The sequence below is a fragment of the Tripterygium wilfordii genome, chromosome 21 (assembly GCF_013401445.1).
Source record: "Tripterygium wilfordii isolate XIE 37 chromosome 21, ASM1340144v1, whole genome shotgun sequence".
Classification (NCBI taxonomy): domain Eukaryota; kingdom Viridiplantae; phylum Streptophyta; class Magnoliopsida; order Celastrales; family Celastraceae; genus Tripterygium; species Tripterygium wilfordii.
The window spans coordinates 15380661-15407849 of record NC_052252.1 but is presented as its reverse complement, the minus strand read 5'-3'; the positions used below and the strand labels follow the sequence as shown (position 1 = coordinate 15407849).

Below are 27189 nucleotides of genomic sequence, written 5' to 3'. Positions count from 1 at the left end.
TAAAGGCTAGTGGTGGTGTGGTGCTCTTTGTCTACGTACTCTCCCCTGCCACTTTTGTCCCCCCCCCCTTCACTATCCTTTGAAATTACAACTAATTAAACACTTACAGTGCCCTTCAAATATTACTGTACTCAGTCATGCATGGCACGACACCGTTTCTCTCTACTAAGTGGCCAAAAAAAAGAGGTTCTGATACGAATCAAAAGGTACAGTAACATTGTTGGGTTCACAGAATTAAGTAATTACGATAAAAATAGCATATACACAGAGCAAACCCTCCATTACATGACATCAATACAAAATTGGTGGAGTCTGTCAAGACAAAACCACACATACAATCAGTAATGAAAAATGCGCCCCTCCCCCCCCCACACCTAATAGTAGTAACTAACATTCTAATATTATCTATATACTATATAGATTTTATTCATCAATTAATCAACTCTAGCTAGACCCTTCGTTCTTTGTAAGGTTGTGATTAAATTGGTTTCGATCAAGAAAGAGGAGCCCTATGAGGAGCACCCTTTCTTCTGCTACCAAGTGAGAGCACAATCCCAGGGAGGAATCCACTGCCATTCTTCTTCTTCTTCTTCGGGATGGCGTCGCGTGAAATTGCTGAATTGTCCATGGTGTTGTTGGAGCATGATGAGGAGCCTCTGTACTGCAATGGGTCTTCCAGGATGGAGCTGGGGGTAATTTGACCACCATAATCTTCTGTGATCTCGGAGCCATCCATCCTCAATCCCTCAAATTGAGAAAATGCAAAATCTGATTCATTAAATTTGTATATTATGCTCGACAGATCCTCCCCTTGGTACACCAAGTGATCAACCTGCATTCATTTGTATACAAAGATGATGACTTTGGCCACGTATAGCAGGTATATATATATATATTTGTGTGTGTGTACATCATTTGCATTGGCAAGAGAGAGAAGTTGATATCTATGGACCTTGCAAGAGAGAGAACAGAAGTGGAATGGCTCCTGGAGAATTCTGTCACAATTGAAGCAAATATTGGCAGATCCCTTACAACTCCTGCTCTGTGGCCTCTGGTTCAAGAATATCACCTTTGCACTATTTATAATATAAGGCTGCATCCCATACCAACAAATTATACATATATTACAGACTATGCTATCATAATTTACAATAATTATAATTGCTTAATTACCTGAATGTAGCAACAATCGATGAGCTTCTCGAGATCATCCAATCGAACTACATCCTGATAAACATATCGTCTCACCTGTCAAATGGAATCAAAGCTCAATTGGGTATACAAATTAAAGAGTAATTTGCCACAGATACTAAGCTCATTGAATTAATTAACCCCAAGACCAAAATCAACCATGGTGAATTTACAATGACAGCGGGTTGAAAAAATTAGGTGAAAAGTTAGGCAACCAACAAGAAGCTGAAACTGAATGAAGAATTAATAAATAATGGAAGTGACAAAAGAAAAAGTAGCATTGGAAATGAAGGGTGAAGAAAAAAAATCTGGTCAAACTTTCGCTTTCCATGAAAGCAACAGCTGAGAAGGCTTTGTAGTGAAACCGGATATAAAAGAAATCTTCCCATTTATGGGAAACAAATCAAACCCAAAAAGCTGGAATCACCCAACCCCATCATAATCCATTTCTGGAAAACCATTATACATATACAAGTTTTTCCTATGCATATACATCTATATATACATATACATGTTTCATGTGATTAAAAAAAGAACCATAATTTGGAGAATCTTGGAAGGTTCATCCTTCACAAAATTTGCAAGAATCATAGCCTTTATTTCCTTAAAAAAAACAGAAATTCTTAAAATTAAGTATAACTAGAAGAGAAAGGAAATTGTGAGAATCTAGCATGATAGATATTCTTTAGAAATTAAGAATTTTGGGTTTAGTCAAAAGACAAGGTTTTGTGGGGGAGAGAAGTAGTAGGACCAAAAGGAAAGGCAATTTCAAAGAACACAACTGGTATCTTTTTATTGAATTGAAGGAGGAAGAAGACTTAACTCCAAATCTTGAGTAACCAAAGGTTTTAACAGAAGGTCTAAGTGAGGTAATTCATGAAAGCTATCAATTAGCGATACAAGGAAACAAATTAAAGGCGAATTCACCACAAAACTTAGTAAGTGGAGGGCATCGAAGAAGAGAAAGTGTGAAAGGAACAGGAGTCCAAAGCAAAATCATCGTCCAATTCTACTCTAGACAGGTCTGTGAACCAAGCAGGAATTAATTGTTGGTTCACCCTCTAAAAGAAGATAATTTGACTACCGAAAAGGCAGAAAATACAGAAACTTTGAACAATTTAGACAACAAAGAAGAAGAAGAAGAAGAAGAAGAAGAAGTGTTCAGTGAAATTCAAACGAGTCCCGTAAGAAATTAAGGTTGCCAAACTGAAAAAAAAAAACCTGAAATAGCGGAAGAAGGACAAAGAGAGACCGAAAAATATGAAAAACCCAGATGAACTTGGGCAGAAGAAATGATTGTATTGGAGAAATTGAAAGGAATTAAGAATACCCAGAGAAGAGGGAGATAATTGTGTGGAATTAGTTAGTACCTGAAGAAGTGGGTGAGAGCGATGAGAAGGAAGATCAAGACAGTGATGGCAAATACTAAGGCAGCAGTGCAAGCAAAAGATGTTCTTCTCATTCTTCCTTTGATTTTCGTGGATCTCACAAACACCAAAGAACGTCTCTCCCATTAAACCCTCTAACCATGCAGGCTTCACCACTTCTTCCATCTCCACGTTCATCACTACTTCTGCTCCTCCTTCTCCTCCTCCACCACCTCCTCTTGTTGTAAACGATGCACACCTTTCATTGCTATATAAGCAGCTATTAATACTCTCTCTCCCTCTCTCTCTTCTCTCTCTCTCTGTGTCTCTCTCTCTAGAATTTTATGTGGAAAAATTGTCACAAATTTTGAAGAAACAGTGACTTGCCCTGCCCCTCTCACTCTCTTTGGTATAATGTCAAAACCCTACACAAAAAAGTTTTGCTGTCCCCCTATAAATATGATATAATAGTGGAGTCGTATTCAAGACTATACATGTACATATACACACATACGTCTTTGTATGTATAAGTTTAATTACCACATTTTTTGCACAATTATGTCAAGAGGGGGAGCTATGTCTTTTTTTCCCTCACAAACGCTACGCTCCTCTCATGTAAAATAAAACTTCTAATATCAATCATTATTTAACAGAAATATCATAAAATTAATTTAAAATTCAAAAATTAAGGGAGAAAATTAAGGATGTGTGACTTGGCAGGTGTACGGCACACAAAATGGCTGTGTGTGTGTGTGTATGTAGTGGACGTTAACACCGTAGTACAACTACAATCCACTCCCGCATCACAAATTGTGATTTGAGCGCCCCAAAAGTTGGGTGCGTTTCTCAGTGTATTTCACCTACTAAATGCATCATTTTTTACTTGAAAACACATCGTTTTTAGTTTAAATACACTGTATTCGGATAAAAAAAAAATGTTTGACCGGGTGTTATGTTATGGTATCACCACAATTCGGTGAGTTTGAAGCTGAAATTTTCGAGAGCTGCTTCAACCTCGACACAACTCGATTTATCATATTTTTTCAAAATTTTCAATTTTATTAATATTTTTATAAAAATAAATTATTCAAAAATAAGTGACATCAAATAACAACAAATATCTTTAGTGCGCCTCAAACACTTTTTCATTATCACAACTCATATCACCTCATCACAGTTTAGAGATTTGTCTCATCTCCCTATAAGATGTCAAAACACTACACACTACCCATTGTTTTATATTGAGTATCCCAACCCTCCATTCTTTTATATTTGCCCCATCCCTATGTTAAGCTTTTTCTGTCCTTTTGTTATTAAATGATTTTAAGAACTCAATTTGGATTTTATTCATGTTTACGAAAAGAACTAATACCACCCACTTCACTTGCCTAACTCTTTCTTTTTTTCTTTTCATTTGAATTTTTTAATTGGAAAAAAAGGTTAATTTTGTAGTAGATACCATAAATTCACTATGTGATCTTCATTTATGCTTAGTTGCAAAAATGGTGCAAGTTATGGGTGGTTGTATATATACATACATATATATATACACACACACATGTACATGGACAAATCACTCTCTAGGTGTTATATGTGTATATGTATATGACCATGACCATCTCATTATTCATTGGTACTGTATTTATGATGTGAGATGTCTTTTTTGGAGGCATTTTTTTTTTTTTTTTGAATACAAGTACATATACAATATACGACACACCACCAGATCAAGCCTATGAAAGTACAGGTGTCAACAGGCCCACGCAGGAGGCACAAATCAAGCCCACGCAGGGGCAGACTAAGCCCACACACCTCCTTATAAATATTCGGAGGAGGTGAGACTAGAACCCATGACCTCAGTCAGGGACATGCAAAGTCATTGCCACTCAACCAATGGCTCATTTGCTTTTTTGGAGGCATTTGAATTGAACAAGTAACTAAGTTTACAATATAGTTTTAATATATACATTAAGAGTGTGTTTAGAGTGGTGTTGGTTGGGACCCGCTTTTTCAACCCGCCCCACCAAACGAGACATTAAATTGGGCGTTATCGCCCGCAAATATGTACTAAATGGTGTTGTGATTTGTGAATAGCGTTATGACCATGTTCAAATATTTGTCTCTTTTAGCTTTTACGTACAGTCGACCTACCTCGGGTTCATAGCTTGCCATATGACCAAAGATGTGTCCTTGACATAATATTTTGTAGGATATGTATTGTATATCGGTTTAACAACTATATATATATTTGAATTTCTTGAATTGCTAAATACGATCATATTGTATGCATAATGCATTGATTGAATCAAAACACCGAATTGTAGTCTTGCTGTCTACTACTATCTCTGGGAGGTGGGTGTGTGTACCTTTTATTGTTATTGTAATAGTGCTTCTAGAGCATTCACGTCGAGAAAAACACAAATATCTTAATAGTGTAAGAGATTAGATTAGAATAGAGACTTTGATGCATTTATTTTTGAATAGAGATATCGTAATTTGTGAAAAGTGGCATCTGATTTTGAATAGAGATGTCGTAAATTATGGAAAAAAAAATGACATTTGAATAAATAAAATAGAGAATCGATTAAGAAAAATAAATTGTTTAGTTTGCTTGAATTTGTCTAGCAATTCCAAAGAACATGATTCATATCAATTTTAGAGAGATAATTTCTTCAAGACTTGCACGTGCATGGCAACATGCAACTAGTTTTCCCAAATATTCTTTCATATTTATTTGAAATACAAACAATCCTCATCATTTTTAAGCCAAGTATGAATGATATGTTGCGATCATGAGTTGAATATTCTCAAAGTTGGAAGAGTGGAATAATCTTATTACCTTTTCAATATGTCGTGATAGATTAGTTATATATAGAGAATAATGAAATATTTTACAGAGTGATTTTAGGAACTAATCATCGACTTCTTTCTACAATTAGGCTCCTATAATCTTGCTGAATCTTTGAATTGACTTCTTGCTTGATATTATACAGCTGTGATCTTCTTGCTTGATATTATTGACTTCTTGCTTGATATTATACAGCTGTGATTTGACACTCCCCCTCAAGTTGGTGCATATATGTCTTTAATGTCCAACTTGCTAAGTGAGCTGTGAAAGATTCTGCCTGTAACTGCTTTGGTGAGAATATCTGTAAGTTGATCTTCAGATTTGACAAATGGTACCTCAATGATCTTGGCCTCGAGTTTCTCCTTAATGAAATGTCTGTCAATCTCAACATGCTTGGTCCTATCATGTTGCACTGGATTATGTGAGATGTCTATTGCAGCCTTGTTATCACAATACAATTGCATTGCTCCTTTTTGTTTGAACCCCAATTCTCTCATCAAATTTCTTATCCAGAGTAGTTCACATATTCCATGTGCCATACTCCTATATTCTGCTTCAGCACTTGACCTAGCCACCACGTTCTGTTTCTTACTACGCCATGAGATTAAATTGCCTCCCACGAAAGTAAAGTAACCAAATGTTGATCTTCTATCAGTAACTGAACCGGCCCAATCTGCATCTGCATACCCTTTAACATCAAGATTAACATGTTTTGAGAACATCAATCCTTTCCCCGGGGCAGATTTAAGATATCTCAGAATTCGAATCACAACATCCATGTGAGCCTCTCTCGGTGCATGTATAAATTGACTTACGACGCTAACAGGATATGCTATGTCAGGTCTTGTATGTGATAAGTAAATCAACTTACCAACAAGACGTTGATATCGTTCTTTATTGGTAGGTACTTGTTCAGCATCTTTATGAAGTTTAAGATTCACCTCCATTGGAGTCTCTATTGGTTGGCAGGCTAACATTCCAGTTTCGGTTAGAAGGTCAAGGACATATTTTCGTTGTGATAGAAATATTCCTTGCTTTGAACGTGCCACTTCAATGCCCAAGAAATACTTTAGTTTGCCGAGATCTTTCATCTCAAACTCAGCTGCTAAATAATGTTGCAACGCTTCCTTCTCTTCAGGGTCATTCCCTGTAACTACAATGTCATCAACATACACAATGAGTGCAGTTATCTTACCTTTCTTATGTTTCATGAAGAGAGTGTGGTCAGAATTGCATTGTTTGTAGCCAAAATTCTTCATTGATTTGCTGAACCTTCCAAACCATGCTCGGGGTGATTGCTTCAATCCATAAAGAGACTTTTTGAGTTTGCATACCATGTTACTCTGACTTGGCTTCATCTTGCATCCGGGAGGAGGATCCATATAGACTTCTTCTTCTAGGTCTCCATGTAAAAAAGCATTTTTTACATCAAATTGATGTAAAGGCCAATCCAGGTTGGCTGCCAATGAGATAAGTACCCGAATTGTGTTGATTTTAGCTACAGGTGCAAACATCTCCCAATAGTCAATTCCATATGTCTGAGTATACCCCTTCGCCACCAGTCTTGCTTTGTATCGTTCAATTGCTCCATCTGCTCTAAATTTGATTGTATAAATCCATCTGCAGCCTACTGTTTGCTTCCCTTCTGGCAAAGGAGTCATCTCCCAAGTAGAATTCTTTTGGAGAGACTCCATTTCGTCATTCATGGCTTGAGTCTACTTGGGATCCTTAAGAGCTTCCTACACATTACTTGGAATAGATACAGTGGATAATTGACACACAAATGATGCATATGACGGGGATAACCTATGAAGAGACACATGATTAGCAATAGGGTATTTAACATTTGAAGTTGGATCAGGTTCATATTGCTGTTTAGGAATTCCTCGGTTTGAACGAGGAGGCAATTTATAACTTGAATGACTTGACTCAGGTAGGGAATCAGAGTTAGATTGTTCAAGTACCTGTGTAGGGTTTTCAGGACTGGACTGATTGACTGGCAATGGTACTATAGGAGAAGTTGTATTTGGGACACTATCTGGATTCGTAGGTGGTTGTTCTGGCATTGTTGTAGGATTGGCATGGTCTGGGTCAATCTCCTCTTGAATTTGATTTTCTGGTCCTTGCTCTTCGTCCCTCATGGTTTGACCTACTTGAAGTTGTTCTTCCACAGGATTAGTTGACCCATCAATATTACCATCGGGACACTGGGAAACATGGACAACTTGGTTTTGAGTATTTTCTGCAAAGATAGAGTTCTCCCCCTGCAGAGGATGCTCAGAAGTGTTCCTTGAGTAATAAAATTCACTTTCATTGAAAGTAACATCAGATGTAACATATAAGGTTTGTGTAGGTGGATGGAAACACTTGTAGCCTTTTTGAGTGGTAGCATAGCCTACAAAGACACAACGTAATGCACATGGGTCCAGCTTGCTACGTTGGTGAGTATGTAACTGAATGTAAGCAACACACCCGAAAATCCGTGGTTCAAGGTTTGGTGTAGGTGGCACTGTGAGAAGGTTGGTCAATGTTTGAAATGGAGTTTGATATTGGAGAGTACTGAATGGTGTCCGATTGATGAGGTAAGCTGCAGAACAAAGAGCCTCCCCCCAAAATTTGTGGGGCATATAAGCCTCGAATAAAGATGCACGAGTAACTTCTAGGAGATGGCGGTTCTTTCGTTCTGCTACACCATTCTGCTGTGGCGTATAAGCACATGTGGTTTGGTGAACAATCCCTTGTTGGTTAAAAAAAAAAGAAAGATCATTGTTGACATACTCTCTGCCATTATCTGACCGTAGTGTTATGATCTTCCTGTCAAACTGTGTAGCAACATACTGATGAAATTGTTTGAATTTTACAGTAACTTCGCTTTTCTGTTTCATGGGAAATACCCATGTCATCCTGGTGCAGTCATCTATAAAAGCCACAAACCACTTAAAGCCACTAATAGTGAGAACTCTTGATGGTCCCCAAACATCCGAATGAACAACCATGAAAGGTATAGAACTTTTATTTAATCTCAATGGGTAAGAAACACGATGACTTTTGGCGAAAATGCAAGTTTCACAATGAAAGTCTGATAAATCAAATTAAGAAAATAAATCTGGAAATAAAAGTTTTAGGTAACCAAAGGAAGCATGTCCTAGTCGCTTGTGCCATAACCAAATCTGCTTTATTCTGTCTGACTCTGTACCTCTTACATGATGCACACGACTCAATCTGCTACTGCAATCATCTGATAGGTCCAAATAATACAACTTTCCCTTCCTAGTACCACATCCAATCACGGCCCTGGTGAGTAGATCCTGAAAAAGACAATAAGATGGCCAAAAACACACAGTGCAATTAAGGGAATCAATAATCTGAGGAACAGATAACAAATTATAGTCTAGGGAAGGGACAACCAAGATGTGATCTAGGTTTAGTGAAGGTGTAAGAGAGAGGGACCCTTCTTCCAAAACCTGGGAAGTGGTTCCATTTGCACTAGTAACATGAGTTTGAGATGATGATTTTGTGGAGTGTAATCCAATTGAGCTAGATGTCATATGGTCAGTAGCACCAGTGTCAATAATCCATGATCTATTATAAGTAAGTGAAGAAGTACCTGAGGTCGCCAAAGCCTTGGATTCAGATGTACCTGATGGAAGTTCAGAGTCTTTCTCCTGGGATGGTCCAGCAGAGACGAATGAAGCCCGACTTGGTTCCTTCTTTTGGCCTTTATGAACCCATCCTTCTGGATAACCAATAATCTCGTAACATCCTTTAATTGTGTGATTTTCAAGACCACATTTTGCACACTTCATTGGAGTTCTGTTACGAGTAGCACCTGAATTCTGAGAGCGAGATTGCTTATACCTTGTGGTAGCAAAGGCTACGGTTTCAGATGTGGAATCTGCTTCAGACATAGTGCCTTGACGATTACTCTCTCTTTTAATATATGCATATACTGCCCCGAGTTCAGGTTTAGGCTCCATCCTTAAAATTTCTCCTCGGATTTGATCAAAATTATTGTCCAAACCTGCAAGAAAAATATAAACTCGAAGACGGTCAATCTCCTTGCGTCTTGTTTCCATATCTTCTGGGTGTTGCATGTTGCTGGGGCTTAACTGATCAAGTTCCTGAAATATCTCTGTGAGATCACTATAGTATGTAGCAACTGATCTACCATTCTGTTTCATCATAAATGATTGTCGATGTAGATCATAAATCTTTGCCTCATCAGAACCATCAGAGTATGTTTTCTTGATGGCATCCCATACTTGCTTGGCTGTATCATAACGAATGAATCGTTTCATCTGACTGGGGTGCATGGCATCAACTAGCCAACTCTTAATTTGACAATCTGATGCACGCCACTTGTTGTATGCTGGATCTGTAGCTGCAGGTTGGATAGTATCACCGGTTAGGTGACCATGTTTTTCTCGTCCAGCAATTTTCATCTCCATGACTTGGTGCCATAGAGAATAGTTATTTTCATCTAACTTTATGCCAGTTGAGAAGTTGGAATTGTCTCCTTGTATGGTGACAATCTGAGGGATTGAATTTGATTTGGGAGAGACATCTTCACTTGTCATGATGATGACTCAAGAATGAGAAGATAATGAGTTTCAACAGACTGTGTTTGGTGATGAATGAATGAGTAGGGTTTGATTAAGAGACTGCCAGTATCGACTCCTCTGATACCATCTCAAAGTTGGAAGGGTGGAATAATCTTATTACCTTTTCAATATGTCGTGATAGACTAATTATATACAGAGAATAATGAAATATTTTACAGAGTGATTTTAGGAACTAATCATTGACTTCTTTCTACAATTAGACTCCTATAATCTTGCTGAATCTTTGAATTGACTTCTTGCTTGATATTATACAGCTGTGATCTTCTTGCTTGATATTATTGACTTCTTGCTTGATATTATACAGCTGTGATTTGACAAATATCATCACAATCTTGTTAAAATCCAAACATTATTATCATAGACAAGGATAAAACTTGAAAGTCTAAGACAGACCACCACAGCATCCTTCAATTGTGTGTCCAGTCATTCTTGCTCCTTTGATGGTCAATGAGCCTTTCACGATTGAACGGCCCAAATGAGTAAGTTGGGCTGTCCTATCAAGCAAATGGACTTCTCCCAGGCCCAGCTTGGTTAGGAGAAAGGGTTTGTGTATTCTTTTTTCTTTCCTGGCCAAGACATTTTCGAGTTCCGGGTCACCTGGTGACCCAATACAACAAATGGCCCATTTATTCAATTCTTCACACAGGCCCATTTTTCCATGCATGTCGAGGGTCATTTCGGTCAAATTAGTGAAGCAGGTGGTTAACTGGTTATGCAGTTGATTCTGGTCTTCCTCTCTAGTCTCTACTGTTTCGCCCGACTCTATTAAGCTTTAACCGGCAAACAACAACGAGCAACAAACAGAAACCGAAATAAACAGACGCACAAAAGAGATCTAGAGACTGAAGATGAGTGAACCGACGACGGTGATTGAGAGTCACAACCACCACCACAACACATCGACACCATCACCGCCACCGCCACCGCCACCACAGGCTCTGCTGGAGAGGCTGAAGGATTATGGCCAGGAAGACGCTTTTGCGCTCTGGGACGAGCTCTCCCTTGAGGAACGCGACCTCCTTGTCAAGGACATCGAGGTCATTTATCCTCCTCTGCCTCCATGATTCTATTTCTCTTTGATTGATCAGATATCTCGAAATCGAATTGTTTCAGTTCGCACAATCAGAATTTTGTGATTCTTTAACTTCTCAATTCATCTTGTTTCTGCATTTCCTAAGTTTTGGAACGGAATGTTAGTGAACTGATTTTAACTGGATTCGATTTGGCGAGTTTTGGCTGAATTAATTAGGAAACAAAATAGATTAATTGCTCTCCAGATAAATTAGTTGATTCAAATGTTCAATTCTTATTTAATGGAGAAAACAAGAAAACGAACTTAAATTTCATTTCCTGTTTTATGATTAGCCCCTGCATGATTAATTCTTTAATCATCGATAATGCATGTTGCAGAGCGTAGATCTTCCAAGGATAGATCGCATCATCCGATGTTCTCTTAGATCTCAAGGTATCTATCTCAAAGTGTAATTTTGGTTAATTCAATGCCATTACGTTTGTAACTCTATTTTGAGTTCATTACAGGGCTACCGGTGGCGGCAATAGAGCCAGTACCAGAGAATTGTGTGTCAACAGTGGAGGAGAGGACAATGGAAGAGAGAAAGAAATGGTGGAAGATAGGGTTGAAGGCTATATCTCAAGGGAAATTGGGTGTATTGCTTTTGTCTGGTGGCCAGGTAATTTTTTAAAGTGATTTTTAGTGGATTGTTTCTTTTCTTTTTAGTGTTATTTGCTTTTACTTTTTTGTTAAATAATACTCCACAAAATAAAAGAATTTATTGTTTAATCATGCTATTAAACGAATTATTACTTGATGAATCTCCCTCACATAATTTTGTTATGATGTTGCTTTTTTGGGGTTGTCTCCAACTGTCCACTCAAGACAATTTGGTGCACTAAACTATGCAAAGGAAATGATAATCACCACATACTTTAATAAATGCTCTGGTAGGTAATACATCAATAATCTCTCTCTCTCTCTGTCTCTCTCTCTCTCTCTCTCTCTCTCTCTCGGTTGGTATGATGTTGCTTTTCTGGATGTCTTCTTTTGACATTCTAATGCATATATTTATCTAATAATCGGAAAGTAGGAGCTCTAATTTGCTTAAAAGATAATTCCTTTTCATTAAAAGGAAACTTTATAGCATTGAATACCATATCTATAGTGGATGATTTTTGTCCCTGGACCCTGGAACTTGAGTCTTGCAATCTTGGCAGAAAACATCAATAAACTATATGAGATAAAGCCTAAAATTGTTTTGCTTAGATGTAAAAGACTGTGGAAAAATAATATTTCACACACTTGATATTCTTATTTGTATGTGTTTGTATATGTTATTCTCGAATGCGTATATGATTATCTTCTTGTGATTTGTGCTCTCGTCATATCATATAACAATATAAGTGCCCTCAGGAGAAGGGGAGCTGGAACTGCTTTTCAATGGTTACAGTCTAGGATTATGGAATATAAGACCTAACAAGACTACAATATGACCCAAGGATTTATTTACCCTTGTGGTTCAATAGCACACTGGAAATATTTTGAATTTTATATGTTGTATAATTTTTCAGGATTCTCCTTCTCAACCAAATTAGAATATCGAGTTGTGCTTTGAAAGTTGCTCTCGAATGTATAGTTAAACTCAACTTCCATTTTTGCCATGTAGATGACTAACGTTTTGCTTTTTCTCGGATATCCAAATTACTCTCTCTGCATGACGAATAGTTCTTCTGTTCATGTGTTAGGATTCTTTATCGCTTGGAAATGTAGGATTAGTTTTCTCTGAAACATATATACATTGAACTTGGACTGCTGCAAACAATTTAATTTTGGCTTCTGAATGAAACATAAGCAAGCTAGATCCTCAGCGGAGAAATAAAAATTTAATTGTTTCACCGTCCCATAAAATGTTGCTTTTGCAATTTACACCGTCCTTTTATATTGGAAAAAAGTATTTGATACAAATATGTCCCTCCTTTACATTTCCTTCTCTTTTTTGGGCTGATCGGTCACTGATTTCTATGCTTTCCCATGGGATTGAAACTAAAAATGCAGGGAACCCGACTTGGAAGTTCTGATCCAAAGGGATGTTTTAGTAAGTAACTTTCACTTTTCAATTTTTCATTGGATTTTGCAAGCCATATGTTTTCATTTAATCTTCTTTATCAGTAGTTATGGAAAGTTGCTTGATTTGAAATGACTGCTGAACTTTGCATTTGAAAATCAGATAAAAAAGGTGAATAACTCCCCTGCACAAGACTCCTGCAGTGGGCGGAACCGGGGACATACAAGATGTATGCAGACCATACTCCTATATAATATGTGGAGAGGCTGTTTCTAGGAATTGAACTTGTGACCTCTAGGCTGCAGCCCTCTAACTCTAGCACTGGCCCACATGTTCACCTGTATATTTGAAAATTAGCTTGTTCTTTTTTTTGTACATAAGCGGGGGTGGGGGGACTCGAACTTGGGTACCACCAAGTCAAGGATATGCCTTAACCACCTCAACTGAGGGGTTGTTGATTGAAAATCGGATAGTTTAACAAGCTCTCTCAACTTTTTTACTAATGTTTTATTTTTATTTTTTATTGCAGATATTGTCTTGATGTAATTAACAATACTTTTGCACTGTCCTTTGATATCCTGTAAAAGATTTTTTGATAGACTTGATCATTAGGCTTCATCAACATATGCTTTGCGTTTCATGAATTTTTTTTGTTATTTATTCCATGTATTGTTTCATTTCAGATATTGGGCTTCCATCTGGAAAGTCACTCTTTCAACGTCAAGCTGAGCAAATTCTGTGCCTTCAAAGGCTAGCTGCTCAAGCTACAAGTGAAGGTATGTTCAGTCCCTTTGCTACTGTTTTTTATGCTTTACTCAACATAGTAATCTAAACAGTCATCCTTTGCAGGTTCTGCTGGTTCAGTACCAATACATTGGTACATAATGACCAGCCCCTTTACTGACCAAACCACACAAAAGTTCTTTGAGAGTCATAAATACTTTGGTCTTGAACCAGATCAAGTGAGATGGCTTTGACTTTGACTTGCCATAGTTTATTGTTCTTGGCTTTTGCTTACATCAATGGGCATACTGTTTTGTGAAGCAGATAACTTTCTTCCAGCAAAACACTATACCTTGTATCTTAAAGGATGGTAGATTTATCATGGAGACACCGTTCAAGGTAGGTATCTTTTATTTGTAGTTGTTGATATGGAGTTAACTGATGGGTTCTTTTTGGCTCATGTCATGGAGTTAACTGAAAAAATGTCCTCTAGTAAAGTGGTAGTAATGTAGAAGTATCAAATGTTTACAAAACCTAGGGCTTTGATCCTGGAAGTACTTATCAGTTGAGAACGCATCTATGTCAATCATGTTCAAAGTTTCAACACCCTTCTAGGATAGGTTGGGTGCTTATATGATACATATGGCTACACAGCTTGCAATCCTTTACCTGATGACTCTAATCAGGCCCACCAACTCACTAAATTTGACGAAAAGATGAATTGGTTGGAAGAGCGTTCTTGGACACGATAAAAACTTGATCCAGAACATAAAGTATCAGTAAACTTGGGACAAAATGCTTCTGGATTTTTGTGTAGCAAGAAAATGTTTTCTTCTTTAGTATTTTATGAATATCATAGTTCAGATTCCAATGCCGAAAGATTTTTTTATGGATTGATGTTATTTTTAATTTTATTTATTTGTTCTTTGCAACTGTGGTGGTTACCTAAGTGCAACTCTATAATCAGGTTGCTAAGGCTCCAGATGGGAATGGAGGAGTGTACTCAGGTATCTTTTTCAGCATCATTTGACCATGCCTATTACTGATTTTGAAGTAAATTCCTTCTTTTTATGTTGCCTAGTGTCTATTAATTGACTGTATTTATTCATCAGCTTTGAAATCTTCTAAATTATTGGAAGATATGGCCACAAGAGGGATTAAGTATGTTGATTGCTACGGAGTCGATAATGCGCTGGTCAGTTCATATTTCTTTCACTTTCAGTTTTAATATTTTTCCTTTCGGAACTTCATGAATATTTTTGATTAAAAACTTAGTGATTAGGATCTTGAAAGCAGGTTCGTGTAGCTGATCCAACTTTTTTGGGGTATTTCATTGATAAAAGTGTAGCTGCTGCCGCAAAAGTTGTGCGTAAGGTAACTAATTTTTCTTATATGGTTCATCTTATACAAGATTCTAAGTTATCTCACTATCTCTACTTGTTCAAGAACTGAATTGTAACTTCCATTGCTTCTGTTACTTGAAAGCAGATTGATGGTACTTCCCTTCCATAAAATTTACCTTTTGCCTCTTTTTTTCCAATGTTATCTCACCATCTCAATATCTGCTTTCCTTTATTTTCATGATCATTTGGTTTTCATTTGTAGCCATGTAAATTTTGGTAATACTACTGTAGACAATGTATAACTTGAAGCATCTATTATTTATTTGTTCTTTTTACCAAAATGAGTACAGGCATACCCTCAAGAAAAGGTTGGGGTGTTTGTAAGGCGAGGTAAAGGTGGACCTCTTACTGTGGTGGAATATAGTGAGTTGGATCAGTCACTGGCTTCTGCAATCAATCAGCAGACAGGACGTCTTCATTTTTGTTGGAGTAATGTATGTCTACTTTTTTTTTTGAAGTGAAACAGCTTGCTTCGGACATAGTATTATTGTTGTCAGCCTTTGATTTTTTTGTTGGTATTTTGAAAATGCATAACACCATGTGGTACTTAACATTATAATTGTTGTGTGCTTCACATAAGATTGCATTTATGATGGTTGATCATTTCCGCAGCGCCTTTCTGAATTTTCATCACTGTTTGCTTTCAGGTGTGCTTACACATGTTCACTTTGGATTTTCTAAATCAAGTGGCAAATGGCCTCGAGAAAGACAGCATGTAAGTGATGTTATCTTCGCATGCATATGTGGTGCAAATAAATTACTTCTTGTTACATGACCCATCCTTCTTCATACATTTGGACTTTTATTCAAGTATGATGGTACTTGAAAGGAGAATTCTGTCTTGCTTTGTTGGAAAAATGTAAATGTAATTGCAAGGTTTTTTCTGCCCCACTCAAGCTAGTTTTACTAGATAATCTGAAAAAGCGGCCATGTTAGCTTATGTTATTTTTATAGTTTAAGAGGGATCCACTGACACTTCTGACTTGTGCATCATTTGTCAACATGTGCCGGAAACATTCTGTTTCTCAGTTCCCTTGATACCTGATGAGCCACATGTATCTTTTTATCTGTGGAATTGAAATGCACCAATTGCTTGTTGCGATAAATGGGATCAGAAAACCCAAGGCGAAGTTCCAGAATCTGAATCCCCCTTTTCCACATCTTCTGTCTTTTGTGCATATCAAACGCAACATTAAATTGTTTAAGTTGAATGTCACAATGCATGCATGTATTTGTGAGTGCAGTTATCATCTTGCAGAGAAGGAAATTCCTTCTATTCATGGACATTCGATGGGTCTAAAGTTGGAGCAGTTCATATTTGATGCTTTCCCATATGCTCCTTCAACTGCTCTTTTTGAGGTGATTTTTTGATGCCCTTCTTCTCACTCCATTCCCAGAAATTTCTTACTTTTGATGCCCTTTGGCTTTCCAATTTGCTTTTCCATGAATCAGGTTTTACGTGAAGAAGAGTTTGCCCCAGTGAAAAATGCCAATGGGTCAAATGTTGACACTCCAGACAGTGCTAAGCTGCTTGTTCTCCGGCTTCACACTCGCTGGGTAGTTGCTGCAGGGGGTTTCTTGACACATTCAGTTCCTTTATATGCAACTGGTAATCTCATGCTTCATTTTGTGTGCATCGTGGTCATTTTCATTGTATATAATAAAGTTACTGCACATACCAAGAGGAATGTAACGACATGAGATTTTATATCGGTGAGTTGGTGTGTATGCTTTTTCTTTCTTTTGCTTCCAGACCTTCCCCAACTTTTGGAACGTGTGTGTGAAGGGGGGATTTGGGATTGGGTATTGTGGGATTTGGTTCTCGAACTATTGGCTGCGTACCTCGGGTTCTTTCCAATATAATTGACAGCATTTTCATCAATGACATGCGATATCGGATGGAATAAACATCATTCAATGTGCTTATAAACTATTAGATACCCATGCTTTTTGGCCAGATTGATTTGTAGGAGTTGTTTCTTTTATTGTAGGAGCTGAACTATGATTCGATGAATTCTTTTCTTATCTGCAAACCATATTCATCACCTACTAATGTGACAATGAAAGTACTTGCATCCCTCCCAATCATTAGGTCAACTTAGATGCAAACTGGCCTATTTCTTATTAACTCTTCCTTCTGGCACGGTTTGGAAGTGGGGGTTGAAACGCGTTGCTTGGGAGAGGAAATGGGAAAGTATCGGAGATGAAATGGGTTCTTGTATTGTATTAAAATGTATATTTTATATCTTTCTAACTGAACCTCCATAATGTGTTTTCTGAGGTCTTAATACCGTTGTTGATCCTTTGCATCCTTGATTATGAACCAGGAGTGGAGGTATCACCGCTTTGTTCTTACGCTGGAGAAAACCTAGAAGCTATTTGCCGCGGGAGAACATTTCATGCACCTTGTGAGATCACGTTCTAGTAAAGTTTTGTTTTTATATTCCCTGTTTTGTGGCTCCATGGGACTTCGTAAGGTAGGATCGAGTGAGGTGCACTTCTCATGTATTTATATTAGAATAGGTTAGTGTATGATGAGATTAATGGCTGAAAGTGCACCAATGTGTCAATTAAAGGTCTTGTAAGCTTTTGGGCATGTCAAGATTCTAACGGTTCTGTTCATACAAATCGTCCCGATTTGTATTCATCCGTTGATGAATCCTCAAAGCTGTGTTCATAACGGCATCAAAGGATAATGAAAAAATGTACCTGTGATTCAAATGGTTATATTGTGTGTAGTGAACAGGTGTATTCATACAGTAACTTGGAGAGATACATCTGGGGAAAAATGAACATACTTGAGAAGAACTAGTCATAGAAGAATAGCCTCCTAGTTCTCGTTCGCCATTATCTTTAATTAATCATGTAACAAAATTGCATTGTATATAATCAGCTATAATTAGAGAATGTATGCTACAATGAAGAGTTCTAGCTTGATGAGACTAAACAATAAGAAGGCACATGGACCGTAATCCCATCAAATTAGCCAAGAGCATTGGAGACTTGCATTATCTTAACAGGAAACAATGTATGCGTTTTCTCAACAATATGGTGTTACCCCAAGTAGTGGTTCCATGCCAGCCAGTTCATGCTGTAGAAATTTGTATACCGATTCAGTCGTCATAGCAGCTATTCGAACGACGACACCACTACCCTGAAAACACAAAACAAGCATTACATTATTCTCACATTGCGCAACCATAATCAAAACAGCGAACCATGTTACAGTCAAAACCTAAATTAACCTCCTCCATCTGTATTGAGTAAAGTTTTTCTTAACCTTAGATAACTATTTGTTCAAAGAAAATCAAAATCAAAACAACACCCGTTCACAAGGCTCCCGTAGTGAATGAGGTCGGGGACATGTAAGATGTACATGCACCACATAATATGTGGAGAGGTCGTTTTTACGAATTGAATATGTTCGCCTATATATATAACTATTTGTTCATATTGTAATATTTTGTATTTACATTGGCATACAATTGGTACAGTAAAGGGAGAGCCAATGTCCAAGCATGTTCAGCATACTGCATACACTAGCTGTCCAATCTCAATTGACACCAATGGAGCTACTGATTAAATAGAATCACGATGGTGGTGTCATGAAAGCAAGATCAGATAAACATACCTTAGGTCCAAACACACTACAGGAAGCAATAAATGTAGGTTTTGCAAAGTAACGCCTAGAATTTGGATCAGAATTTGATTTCGCATGCCGGCTTAGACCACCAGAAGGCATGTGTAATTGCTCAGACATCATCCTCCTCACATCTTCTTGAACTTGGCTTTGAATGTGCCTCAGCTTTGGCCTGAAATGATGCAATGATTAAGTCTGAACATTAATTTATTTATATAAGTTCTTTCATCCACCTTCAGCTAACTAAATTTAACGAAGTCACAATTAAGATTAAAAAAGACAAGAGTATAGAAATTATGATACGTGTTGAAGTATCTACCCCCAAAGTATGACCATAGCAATGACTTGGTAGTTCCACATGTGCTCTACCATACTGGCAATGCCTTCACGTTCCAGCAGTACCTGGGAGGATATAACCCGCGTTAAACATACAAAAATCTGAGTAACAAAGAAACTCAAACTCCCATGGATGGGATGCAAAAGTTTTATAAGAGCTCAAAAAACTTTTTGTGTGACTCTAGGCTTTTACACATTTGATAAAAGATTGTACGTTTCCAGATACACCTACACATAATATGAACGAGAAAGTGATTCAAGATATCATTGGAATGAATCAGCAAAGAATGTAAAGAACAAACCATCAACATATTTCAAATTATCCACATGCAAACAATGTTTCTTCAGGGCATAAGAGCGATCAGTAAAACAAAATGAATTTTGAATTGCAAATAAAATAAAAGGAGTATTACGGTATCAAGAAAAAAGGGCTGATCATCATCCGAAATTATGTGGTTTGTGCTCTTATAAAGTTCAAAGTCCCATTTTTCCCCTCTTTCATGGCGCCCACTGGTAATCCAATCAACAATGACCAAATTCGAGTCTGAAGCCAATCTGAACACTTGTTTCTGAGAGTACCTTGCGGTGGAGAAACATGTCACTGGATCCGGAATGACTGCAAAGAGGGCATCACTCCCAACTCGTGCCTACTGCATGGCATACATTAGCCGCTGTCACTCTAAAGTTAGCCATTAATCACATAAATTTTTAAACATCATAATTTTTATTCAATCAATGACACATTATTTAAATTACAAAAGCTCCAGTACTCCTAAGAACTACCCAACTAACGTTTCAACTTAGACAAAGTACTACTATTAACCATTTAGCTTATCTTCAGAATCCAACTATTAAACCATAAATTAGCAGCAATCAAGAGAAATATACCTCCATGAATTGCTCAGAACACTTGGAACCCAGGGACTTGTAAACCTGTCGATTAAAAAGGATAAAATCCTACGATGTCAAATTTGTTTTTGGAACCCATTGATTGAACTGGGTATTGATTGCCCAACAAGGAAATGCAAGAATATGACCTTTGTGGAAGCTTGGGTAGTTAGAACTGCAGTGCAGCCATCTCTAATGGTGAATTCACATGATATTGAATCTCCCTAAGCCACAAATTACATTATTCAAAAAGAACAAAAAATCATACAATCTCATAAGCAGATAAGTAAAGGCTGATAGATCGAAGACAGAAAACATACAGAAACAATCCCTCCGCCATAGGTAAGGCTATAAATCCAAACAGCATCAGTAGTGGAAGGACCCACCTACAGAAAAACACCATCAGATGTTGAAAAAGAAAAATAGAAAAAGCAAAGGACTTACTGGGTTCCCTTGAATCATCCAAATAGTTATGTCAGCTTGAATCATCCAAATAGTTATGTCAACACTCAAAAATGAAGAAGAAACGCCCAGAAAAAAAAAATGAATTCAGTATACCAATCTGTATGCACATATTTCATAGAGGATTAGTGGAATTAAACCTTTCTGGGAATGATGAATTTGAGGGGATATTTCGAGAAGCATCTAGTCACTTCCGACTTTCCTCCCACTTTTTCTACGACTACAACTCCTGTTTCCATCTCTCTCCCTGAATTACAGTACAAAGATTGTTTCTTTTTCTTTTAACTGAGTGCGACTCGGGAAGACAATCAGACGTCTCTCAATGCCTAATTAACTAAGCCCAAAATATAGCGACCCAACTCAAGCCCACAAGTCTAAATTAAACTAAGCCCTAAACATTGTGACCCAAATCCATGCGACGTCGTTTATGCCTTTCTGAATCTTCACTCCCAAGTCCTAAACCCCAAAATGGTCGTCGTGTTCGTAATTTCGTAAAGCGGTCCCTCTTACGCTCGTCGGCCCTCGCCCTCGCCCTCGCCCTCAACTCCCAATCTGCTATCTCTACTCTGGTACGTACGTATTGCGAACACCCTTTCTCTGTCCCTCTCTCGACTCTCAGTCTCTCTTTCTGTGTGCATATATTTTATGAATTGATTAACAGTAGTGAGGGTTTGATTGAGAATCGTTTCTGTTGTTTGTGTAGTAATTTAAGTGTTTTAGGGTTTTTTAGCGTGAATTGCGATTATAGTTGATTAATGAAGTCCATTTGAGTGGAATTGTGTGCAAATTTTAGTGCTTGATGTAACAATCAGCTTCTCACTCGTTTCAGATTGTGTAATGTTTATGGCATTTGATATATACGCACATTGGTTTAGTTTCTTGGATTGCGGTCATGATTTTCACTGATTTTTTTTTCTTCTCTTCGTTTGTCCAAATTTCCGGTGATATTACTGCTTCTTTGTATTTCTTAGAGAATGACTGCTGTGTAGATTTTTCTACAGTTGAGAAAACAACAATCTATACCACCACCCACTTAACAAAAGAGTCAAATGAGCTTAGGTTTTAGATTAAGGCATCATTTATCAAATGGGATTTCCAAAAAGCCCATTGTCTCCTCTTTGATGTCTCGGGGCTTCGGCCAAACAGCGAGGAAAGAGGTTGTAGAGGAAGACGAAGAAGAGGTAGAAATTGATCAGAGGAGGCTACCCGCTGATTATGACCCAGCTACTTTTGATCCAACGGAGCATCGTAGTCCTCCTACCGAGCGTGTTTTCAGGCTTGTAGATGAAATTGCTAATCTCACATTGGCAGAATCTGCGGAACTGGGTTCGATTATCATGAAGAAGAGAGAAATGAAGGAACCCCCAGTAATTGGGGTTATGAAGCCTGGTGCTGCTGGAGTGGTGGGTATGGCTGCAATGAAAGTTGCAGGAGGAGGAGCAGTGGCCAAGGAGGAGAAGAAACCAGAAAAAACAGTTTTCGAATTGAAATTGGAGTCTTATGAAGCAGCTGCTAAGATTAAGATAATTAAGGAGGTGAGAACTTTTACCGATTTGGGTCTCAAGGAAGCGAAAGATTTGGTGGAGAAAACACCATCGGTATTGAAAAAGGGTGTATCTAAGGAAGAAGGCGAACAAATTATTGAGAAGTTGAAAGCTCTTGGCGCAAAAGTAGTAATGGAATGACTGGAAAAGGGTTTTGAGGGCAAGGGTCATCTTTAAATCTTTGGACTCTTTTGATTGTTCTCTTGGCACTTCAACTCCTCAAACAGTTACTAGCTGTTTTTATTTTGAGGTCATGGTATGCTTGTGTTGATGTCTGGACTTATGAAGCTGATACTTCTGAATTGTGAACATTGACAATGCCTCAAAGGTCTGCTGCTAAAACTTTTTTTTGTAGGGAGGATTCTTTGAATATGTCCAGCGTTCACTGTTATCTTGTTTCATGTTCTTTCTGTGATGATCCATGATTCCAATAAGAAAACTGAACTTTAGAGAATGTTTTTTCTTTCCAATTTCCTTTGTTGATGCGTTACGGTATGAATATTTTCTATGGAATTTCCCCCATTAAGTAAATATGAAATGCACCCCCTGTGAAGGGCTACCTTAGAGCATTCATGGGTTCTTCAAAAATGATATGTATTTCAACCCATCCCAAGTCTTTGTGGCAGTGATCTCTCATGCTCTCTGTGGATTATGGTTTTCTTTTTTCCTTCTCTGCGTCGCCGTATTGATGCAACAACTACAACAGCAACAAGACCAGTTTGTAAATCATGTCATTTTTGTTTCTATTTAGGTGTATTGGTCCTCTCTTGATTCTGCCTAAGGGTGTTGTTAAGCAAGTGGAACAGATCCTTTTTGTGAAAGGGGACCCGAAAAGATGTTAGATCGTTGGTTAATCTAGAAGCAGTCATCCGCTGTATACACACAAGATTTTATTTGTATCGGGTGGGACATGTGAAATCCACGAAAACACTTGAATCATGTGGGTCAAATTCAACAATTGAGAATCTGGGATAAATGGAATACCAACACTGAGATCTTTATTGCGAGTGGAAGGAGGATTTAAGCGCCAAGTTTTGATGAGAAGCTTAGTGGGAGTGAGTGAGAATCAACTGCGGACTACGGAGAGTAGGTAGAGAATTCTTCAATTTGCGGGCTGGTTAAGATACTCGTGAAAACTGAACTATATGGGCCTACGGGGCCCAATATATGGTCCAAATGGTTTATCACTTTATCCGTTTCGAAGTGGACTTGGCATAATATGTTAATGGGTTTTGTGTTGGGCTCAACATTGAGGAACTAAAGTGTGGGCCTGCATGTTTGACAAGTAGTGGGCTGGGTTGGCCTAATCATTTGTTTTGTTTTCTTAATTCATATAATTTACTTTGTGGGCTTGTAGTCTTGTACGTGTTCTTCATCTCTTATTAAGTTGCAAACTTTTAAGATATAGGTTCATGAACCCTAGCCCAATTCTTTCGAGGTATATTTACTCTGACTTTCGTAACTTCTTCTTTTTCTTTTTATATGGCAGAAGGGAGGACAGGAGCAACTAGTATATCATTCGATGCGAAATGTTCAGTTTGAATCATAACTACTATTTTTAGGATGACCATCACTGCAATCCCAATAAAGCACACAGTTGGAGAAAGTCTTGACATGGTGGCATCTGGCTCATAAAATTCAGTCCAACTATCGACTTGTTTGAAATTATGTAAGAGCTGGCAGTATACGATACTTTTGTACGTATCTATGTATCCCTCAACCATAGGTATTTTCATTTTGGAATTCTCACCGCATTTGGATTTCATGCACATCTCTCTAGATATCTCTCTCTTGATTAAATTACTTAAAGCTCTAGTTTGGAGCATGTTCTTGATTTAGACTACCCATGAATTTAATACATGAACCGTTTAGGTTGGGAGAATATATATATATATATATATGTATGTATGTATCACATGACTTTCCAGTCAAAATGCTGACCCCGTGTTTCCAATCTAAATCTTTGTAATTTTAAACTTTAAAGAATAAAAAACAAATTCTATAGCTAGCTAGATCTCCATGTGCCATGTTGGCATGGAACTCAACCTCCCACATGACTGTTTGGAGCTTACCAAGCACAACAAACAAATTAAAGCCATAAAATAGATTGTACATTAATAATTAATTAAGAGTAGAAAACAAGTTTGAAACAAACTTGACCAACTTTTTCATTAATATTAATAAGAAAAAAAAAAGTTAAATTCCTCACAGGCCATGCTAACGAAGGTCTTAATTAATATCATATATTTGCAGGTATAGGTAGCTAATTTTAATTTACTAGGCAAGAGAATCTCGAGTGGCTATGCAGTCGAGGGAAGATTTTTTCAAACCCCTAATCCTTTACACTCTAATTTGACTGCCCCAAGTAGAACCAAAATAGGCAAATAAAACAACAAAATAATATATTGTGTACATCACACACATCCATATGGAGCTGAACAATGGATTCAAATCATTCAATAATTCAAAGAGCGAGAAAAGAGAGAAGAAAAGAAGATTATGCTTATGTAACTCTAGATATCTTGCATCCCGTTTACCTATCATCTTCAGAATTCACAGTGTGAGTGATATATAGTTGTTGTCGTTTGTGCAAATAAAATTTAGAAGTTTCAAAAATCGAATGTCTCTGCATGAAATACAGACAACACAGTGGGGCAGGCATGTGTTCTCTCTCTGATTGAGCTTTTATTGCTTTCGGCCACCATGTGACATGTGTATCTATATGCGTGTATATATATATATATATATATATATAAGTGCTCCACCAAGTACAATTTCGTCTCTTCCACATAGACGATGATCCGTCACTCTTTAAGGGGAACCTAGTTTGAACAGTTTTTTAAAGGCTTTTAGTTCATGCCTAGTCAATGCGAACAGATCTGGGTTAAGATTATTAAATAAGTGTAAACCAAAAAAGTTAAATTGTTAATGGGCCAAAAGTGAAAGAAGGGTGGTTGGACACATACCAGTAGTTCTGATCACGTGGATGATGCAACTAAAGTTGTATGGAAGTGGCATGGAAACCCTTCTCTGCATTTGTCTGTGGGTTTAACAAAATCCCCGTAAATAAAGTAAGAATCTTTAACTGAAATCCAAAAACCCAGTTTCACTCTCTCCACTATATATATTTTCTTCAACAAACCCACCAACCCAGATCCCTCAAAACTCCATAAACAGTTCTGAGAGAGAGAGAGAGATCTAGAGAGAGAGAGATGGGTCAAATGTGCCTTGTTTGGTGGTCAAGAAGCAACAAAAGAGGTGGTGAGACTGAGGCCACCCATATTTCTGACTGTTGTTCTTCTTCTGGTTGCCTTACAAAGTTAATGAAGAGGCTGAAGAAGCAAGGTAGAATGCTACGCGCCACCACTGGGAGTGGAAAAAGCTCACTTCAATGCAGATATGATCCACTGAGCTATTCACTTAACTTTGATACTACAAGTGGGTTTGGGAGCTTGTCAGATGATGTTGATTACTACCAGTTCCGTGCTTTCTCATCCAAGTTCGTAGCCAACCCAAGAATGTCCACTACTTCTCACTAGATTGTGAGAGTTAAATGAGACTTAGGTTTTCTTTTTCTTTTTTACATGTGATCCAGCTGGTAGAATTGTAAGAGTATAACCTAGAGGTCACAAGTTGTTCACATATTATGTAAGGATAAGATTTGCATATATCTTTTTTGTCTCCGATTCCATCCATTGCACGAGCATTATTGACGGATGTTGTTTACTCTTCTTCTTTTTTTTCATGTAACTTTAGTCCTAATGGAGACTAGCATGCAATTTTGTTATGAGATGAATCTAGACTGTGATAGTTAAGTTGGTTCTTAGTGAGTTAGTGTTAAATAATGACTCACACTAAAATAATTATTTAATAGTTAAAAGCTCTAGAATAGAGAAAGTAATGCGAGAGGGAAGGGTAGCGTATCAAGACATATATATTTTTAGTATGGGGTATAATTTTATTTTTCAAATACCTAGGTAGCAAGTATAAAAGAGGAAAACCCTAGCCGAATTGTACTACTAAAACTCCTATAATGAAAATAGTCGTAAACGCCGTAGAGGTAAGTATTTTTGCCAAACTACATAAACATATGTTGTTTTTTTATTGTTTCGATTGCTCTATTATCTGTGTTTACAAGGACCTGTTTTACAACAGTTAGATCATTTGACTAACATTTTAATGATCTATCACTCATTTAAAAGATTGGTGGGGTGATAGAGAGCTTGTCTTTTTGATGGGTGTGAAGCATCTTTGATGCTAAATGTCTAACACATGGTGTACATACTATTATAATACATCAGTCATTGATGTTGGGGCTTGATTTGTTGTACCTCAATAATTGTTGAAGTAGATGATTAATCTTTGAAAATGAAGTTCCTTGAACCTCAGAACCTTGACATAGTACCTGTCTTTACAAGTATTAGTACTTATATAATTTATTAAGTAGCAAAAATCCACCTCTAACAAAACATTTTCAAAACCATGAGATGTTGGCACCTGGGTTAACATCTCCTAGCAAAACTATGTGCCTATCATACATATTCTTATTCTGGGAGACAAATGCCCTTAACTTATGGTCACCTAGCTTGTGAATACAACATAAAATATAGAAAATGTTCCCTTACCCAGGGAATTGAACAAGAAGGACCTCAAATTTTAATGTGTACTAAAAGTGCAAAAGATTATTCATTTACTTGATATCTCATTACTGAATCCAGTTTTGTATTTTTCTTGCACAGTAGAAAGAGAGTTTAGGAAAAAAGATGAATCACTAAAGAGTGTGAATTTGTAGCAACCGGCCTTGGGCTTGGGGGCAACGAGTCTCTAGAGTTCCCTCATCTCCCCCATCGTCCAGGGAATTATATAAATTGTGAAGTACATAATATAATAGATTAAACTTTCCAACTAATAACTCAAACTAGTATGCGCTAATGTTGGATAAAACCATGCAGGTCAAATCGACTGGCCCAAATCGTTCAAAGTCTTCTTAGTGTGAAGAGACCAACTGTTACAAAATCAATTTGATTAAATAACTTCAAATTTAGTAATCAATACAACAAATTTAATCATCAGTACAACCTTCAA

General features: G+C 37.4%; 5 protein-coding genes across 11 annotated transcripts; 3 read left to right on the top strand and 2 right to left on the bottom strand.

The window, feature by feature from the left end:
• Positions 1 to 378: 378 nt before the first annotated feature.
• Positions 379 to 2905, bottom strand: LOC119990228. The gene is made up of 4 exons (XM_038836118.1): positions 2562 to 2905; positions 1174 to 1248; positions 953 to 1093; positions 379 to 832 (listed from the first exon to the last, which is right to left on the bottom strand). Exons 1-4 carry the CDS (start codon positions 2754 to 2756, stop codon positions 494 to 496), a joined length of 750 nt encoding a protein of 249 aa, XP_038692046.1. The 5' UTR covers positions 2757 to 2905; the 3' UTR covers positions 379 to 493.
• Positions 2906 to 10761: 7856 nt separating this feature from the next.
• On the top strand, positions 10762 to 17961 carry LOC119988805 (UDP-N-acetylglucosamine diphosphorylase 2). The gene is made up of 15 exons (XM_038833984.1): positions 10762 to 11065; positions 11439 to 11493; positions 11568 to 11719; positions 13099 to 13138; positions 13792 to 13884; positions 13958 to 14070; positions 14156 to 14230; positions 14799 to 14838; positions 14944 to 15026; positions 15128 to 15205; positions 15525 to 15668; positions 15882 to 15949; positions 16479 to 16593; positions 16687 to 16843; positions 17562 to 17961. The coding sequence occupies exons 1-15, from the start codon at positions 10877 to 10879 to the stop codon at positions 17657 to 17659; spliced, it is 1500 nt and encodes a 499-aa protein (XP_038689912.1). The 5' UTR covers positions 10762 to 10876; the 3' UTR covers positions 17660 to 17961.
• An 88-nt stretch (positions 17962 to 18049) lies between these two features.
• LOC119988807 (urease accessory protein D) lies at positions 18050 to 20859 on the bottom strand. 2 transcript variants are annotated; one of them, XM_038833985.1, is made up of 8 exons: positions 20701 to 20859; positions 20419 to 20484; positions 20248 to 20322; positions 20099 to 20143; positions 19624 to 19857; positions 19194 to 19276; positions 18866 to 19046; positions 18050 to 18388 (listed from the first exon to the last, which is right to left on the bottom strand). In XM_038833985.1, exons 1-8 carry the CDS (start codon positions 20797 to 20799, stop codon positions 18275 to 18277), a joined length of 897 nt encoding a protein of 298 aa, XP_038689913.1. In that variant the 5' UTR covers positions 20800 to 20859; the 3' UTR covers positions 18050 to 18274. The 2 variants fall into 2 exon arrangements, with proteins under 2 accessions (XP_038689913.1, XP_038689914.1); XM_038833986.1 differs by having other exon boundaries at positions 18252 to 18388; positions 20543 to 20816.
• Positions 20860 to 20993: 134 nt separating this feature from the next.
• On the top strand, positions 20994 to 22559 carry LOC119988808 (50S ribosomal protein L7/L12-like). 6 transcript variants are annotated; one of them, XM_038833990.1, is made up of 2 exons: positions 20994 to 21129; positions 21562 to 22559. In XM_038833990.1, exon 2 carries the CDS (start codon positions 21610 to 21612, stop codon positions 22243 to 22245), a length of 636 nt encoding a protein of 211 aa, XP_038689918.1. In that variant the 5' UTR covers positions 20994 to 21129; positions 21562 to 21609; the 3' UTR covers positions 22246 to 22559. The 6 variants fall into 6 exon arrangements, with proteins under 6 accessions (XP_038689918.1, XP_038689920.1, XP_038689919.1 ...); XM_038833992.1 differs by having other exon boundaries at positions 21550 to 22559; XM_038833991.1 differs by having other exon boundaries at positions 21064 to 21129; positions 21532 to 22559.
• Positions 22560 to 24636: 2077 nt separating this feature from the next.
• LOC119990197 lies at positions 24637 to 25804 on the top strand. Its single transcript, XM_038836069.1, has one exon. It carries the CDS (start codon positions 25317 to 25319, stop codon positions 25641 to 25643), a length of 327 nt encoding a protein of 108 aa, XP_038691997.1. The 5' UTR covers positions 24637 to 25316; the 3' UTR covers positions 25644 to 25804.
• The last annotated feature ends 1385 nt before the right edge of the window (positions 25805 to 27189 follow it).

Coding starts and splice junctions, on each gene's coding strand:
- LOC119990228 (XM_038836118.1), bottom strand. CDS start 2,756: ATGAACGTGGAGATGGAAGAAGTGGTGAAGCCTGCATGGTTAGAGGGT. Junction 1,249..2,561: donor GCTCTCACCCACTTCTTCAG/GTACTAACTAAT, acceptor TCCATTTGACAG/GTGAGACGATATGTTTATCA. Junction 833..952: donor TCTGTTCTCTCTCTTGCAAG/GTCCATAGATAT, acceptor AAATGAATGCAG/GTTGATCACTTGGTGTACCA.
- LOC119988805 (XM_038833984.1), top strand. CDS start 10,877: ATGAGTGAACCGACGACGGTGATTGAGAGTCACAACCACCACCACAAC. Junction 15,669..15,881: donor TTCATTTTTGTTGGAGTAAT/GTATGTCTACTT, acceptor GTTTGCTTTCAG/GTGTGCTTACACATGTTCAC. Junction 16,844..17,561: donor AGTTCCTTTATATGCAACTG/GTAATCTCATGC, acceptor ATTATGAACCAG/GAGTGGAGGTATCACCGCTT.
- LOC119988807 (XM_038833985.1), bottom strand. CDS start 20,799: ATGGAAACAGGAGTTGTAGTCGTAGAAAAAGTGGGAGGAAAGTCGGAA. Junction 19,858..20,098: donor GTTCTGAGCAATTCATGGAG/GTATATTTCTCT, acceptor GCCATGCAGTAG/GCACGAGTTGGGAGTGATGC. Junction 19,277..19,623: donor AGCCCTTTTTTCTTGATACC/GTAATACTCCTT, acceptor ATATCCTCCCAG/GTACTGCTGGAACGTGAAGG.
- LOC119988808 (XM_038833990.1), top strand. CDS start 21,610: ATGAGCTTAGGTTTTAGATTAAGGCATCATTTATCAAATGGGATTTCC.
- LOC119990197 (XM_038836069.1), top strand. CDS start 25,317: ATGGGTCAAATGTGCCTTGTTTGGTGGTCAAGAAGCAACAAAAGAGGT.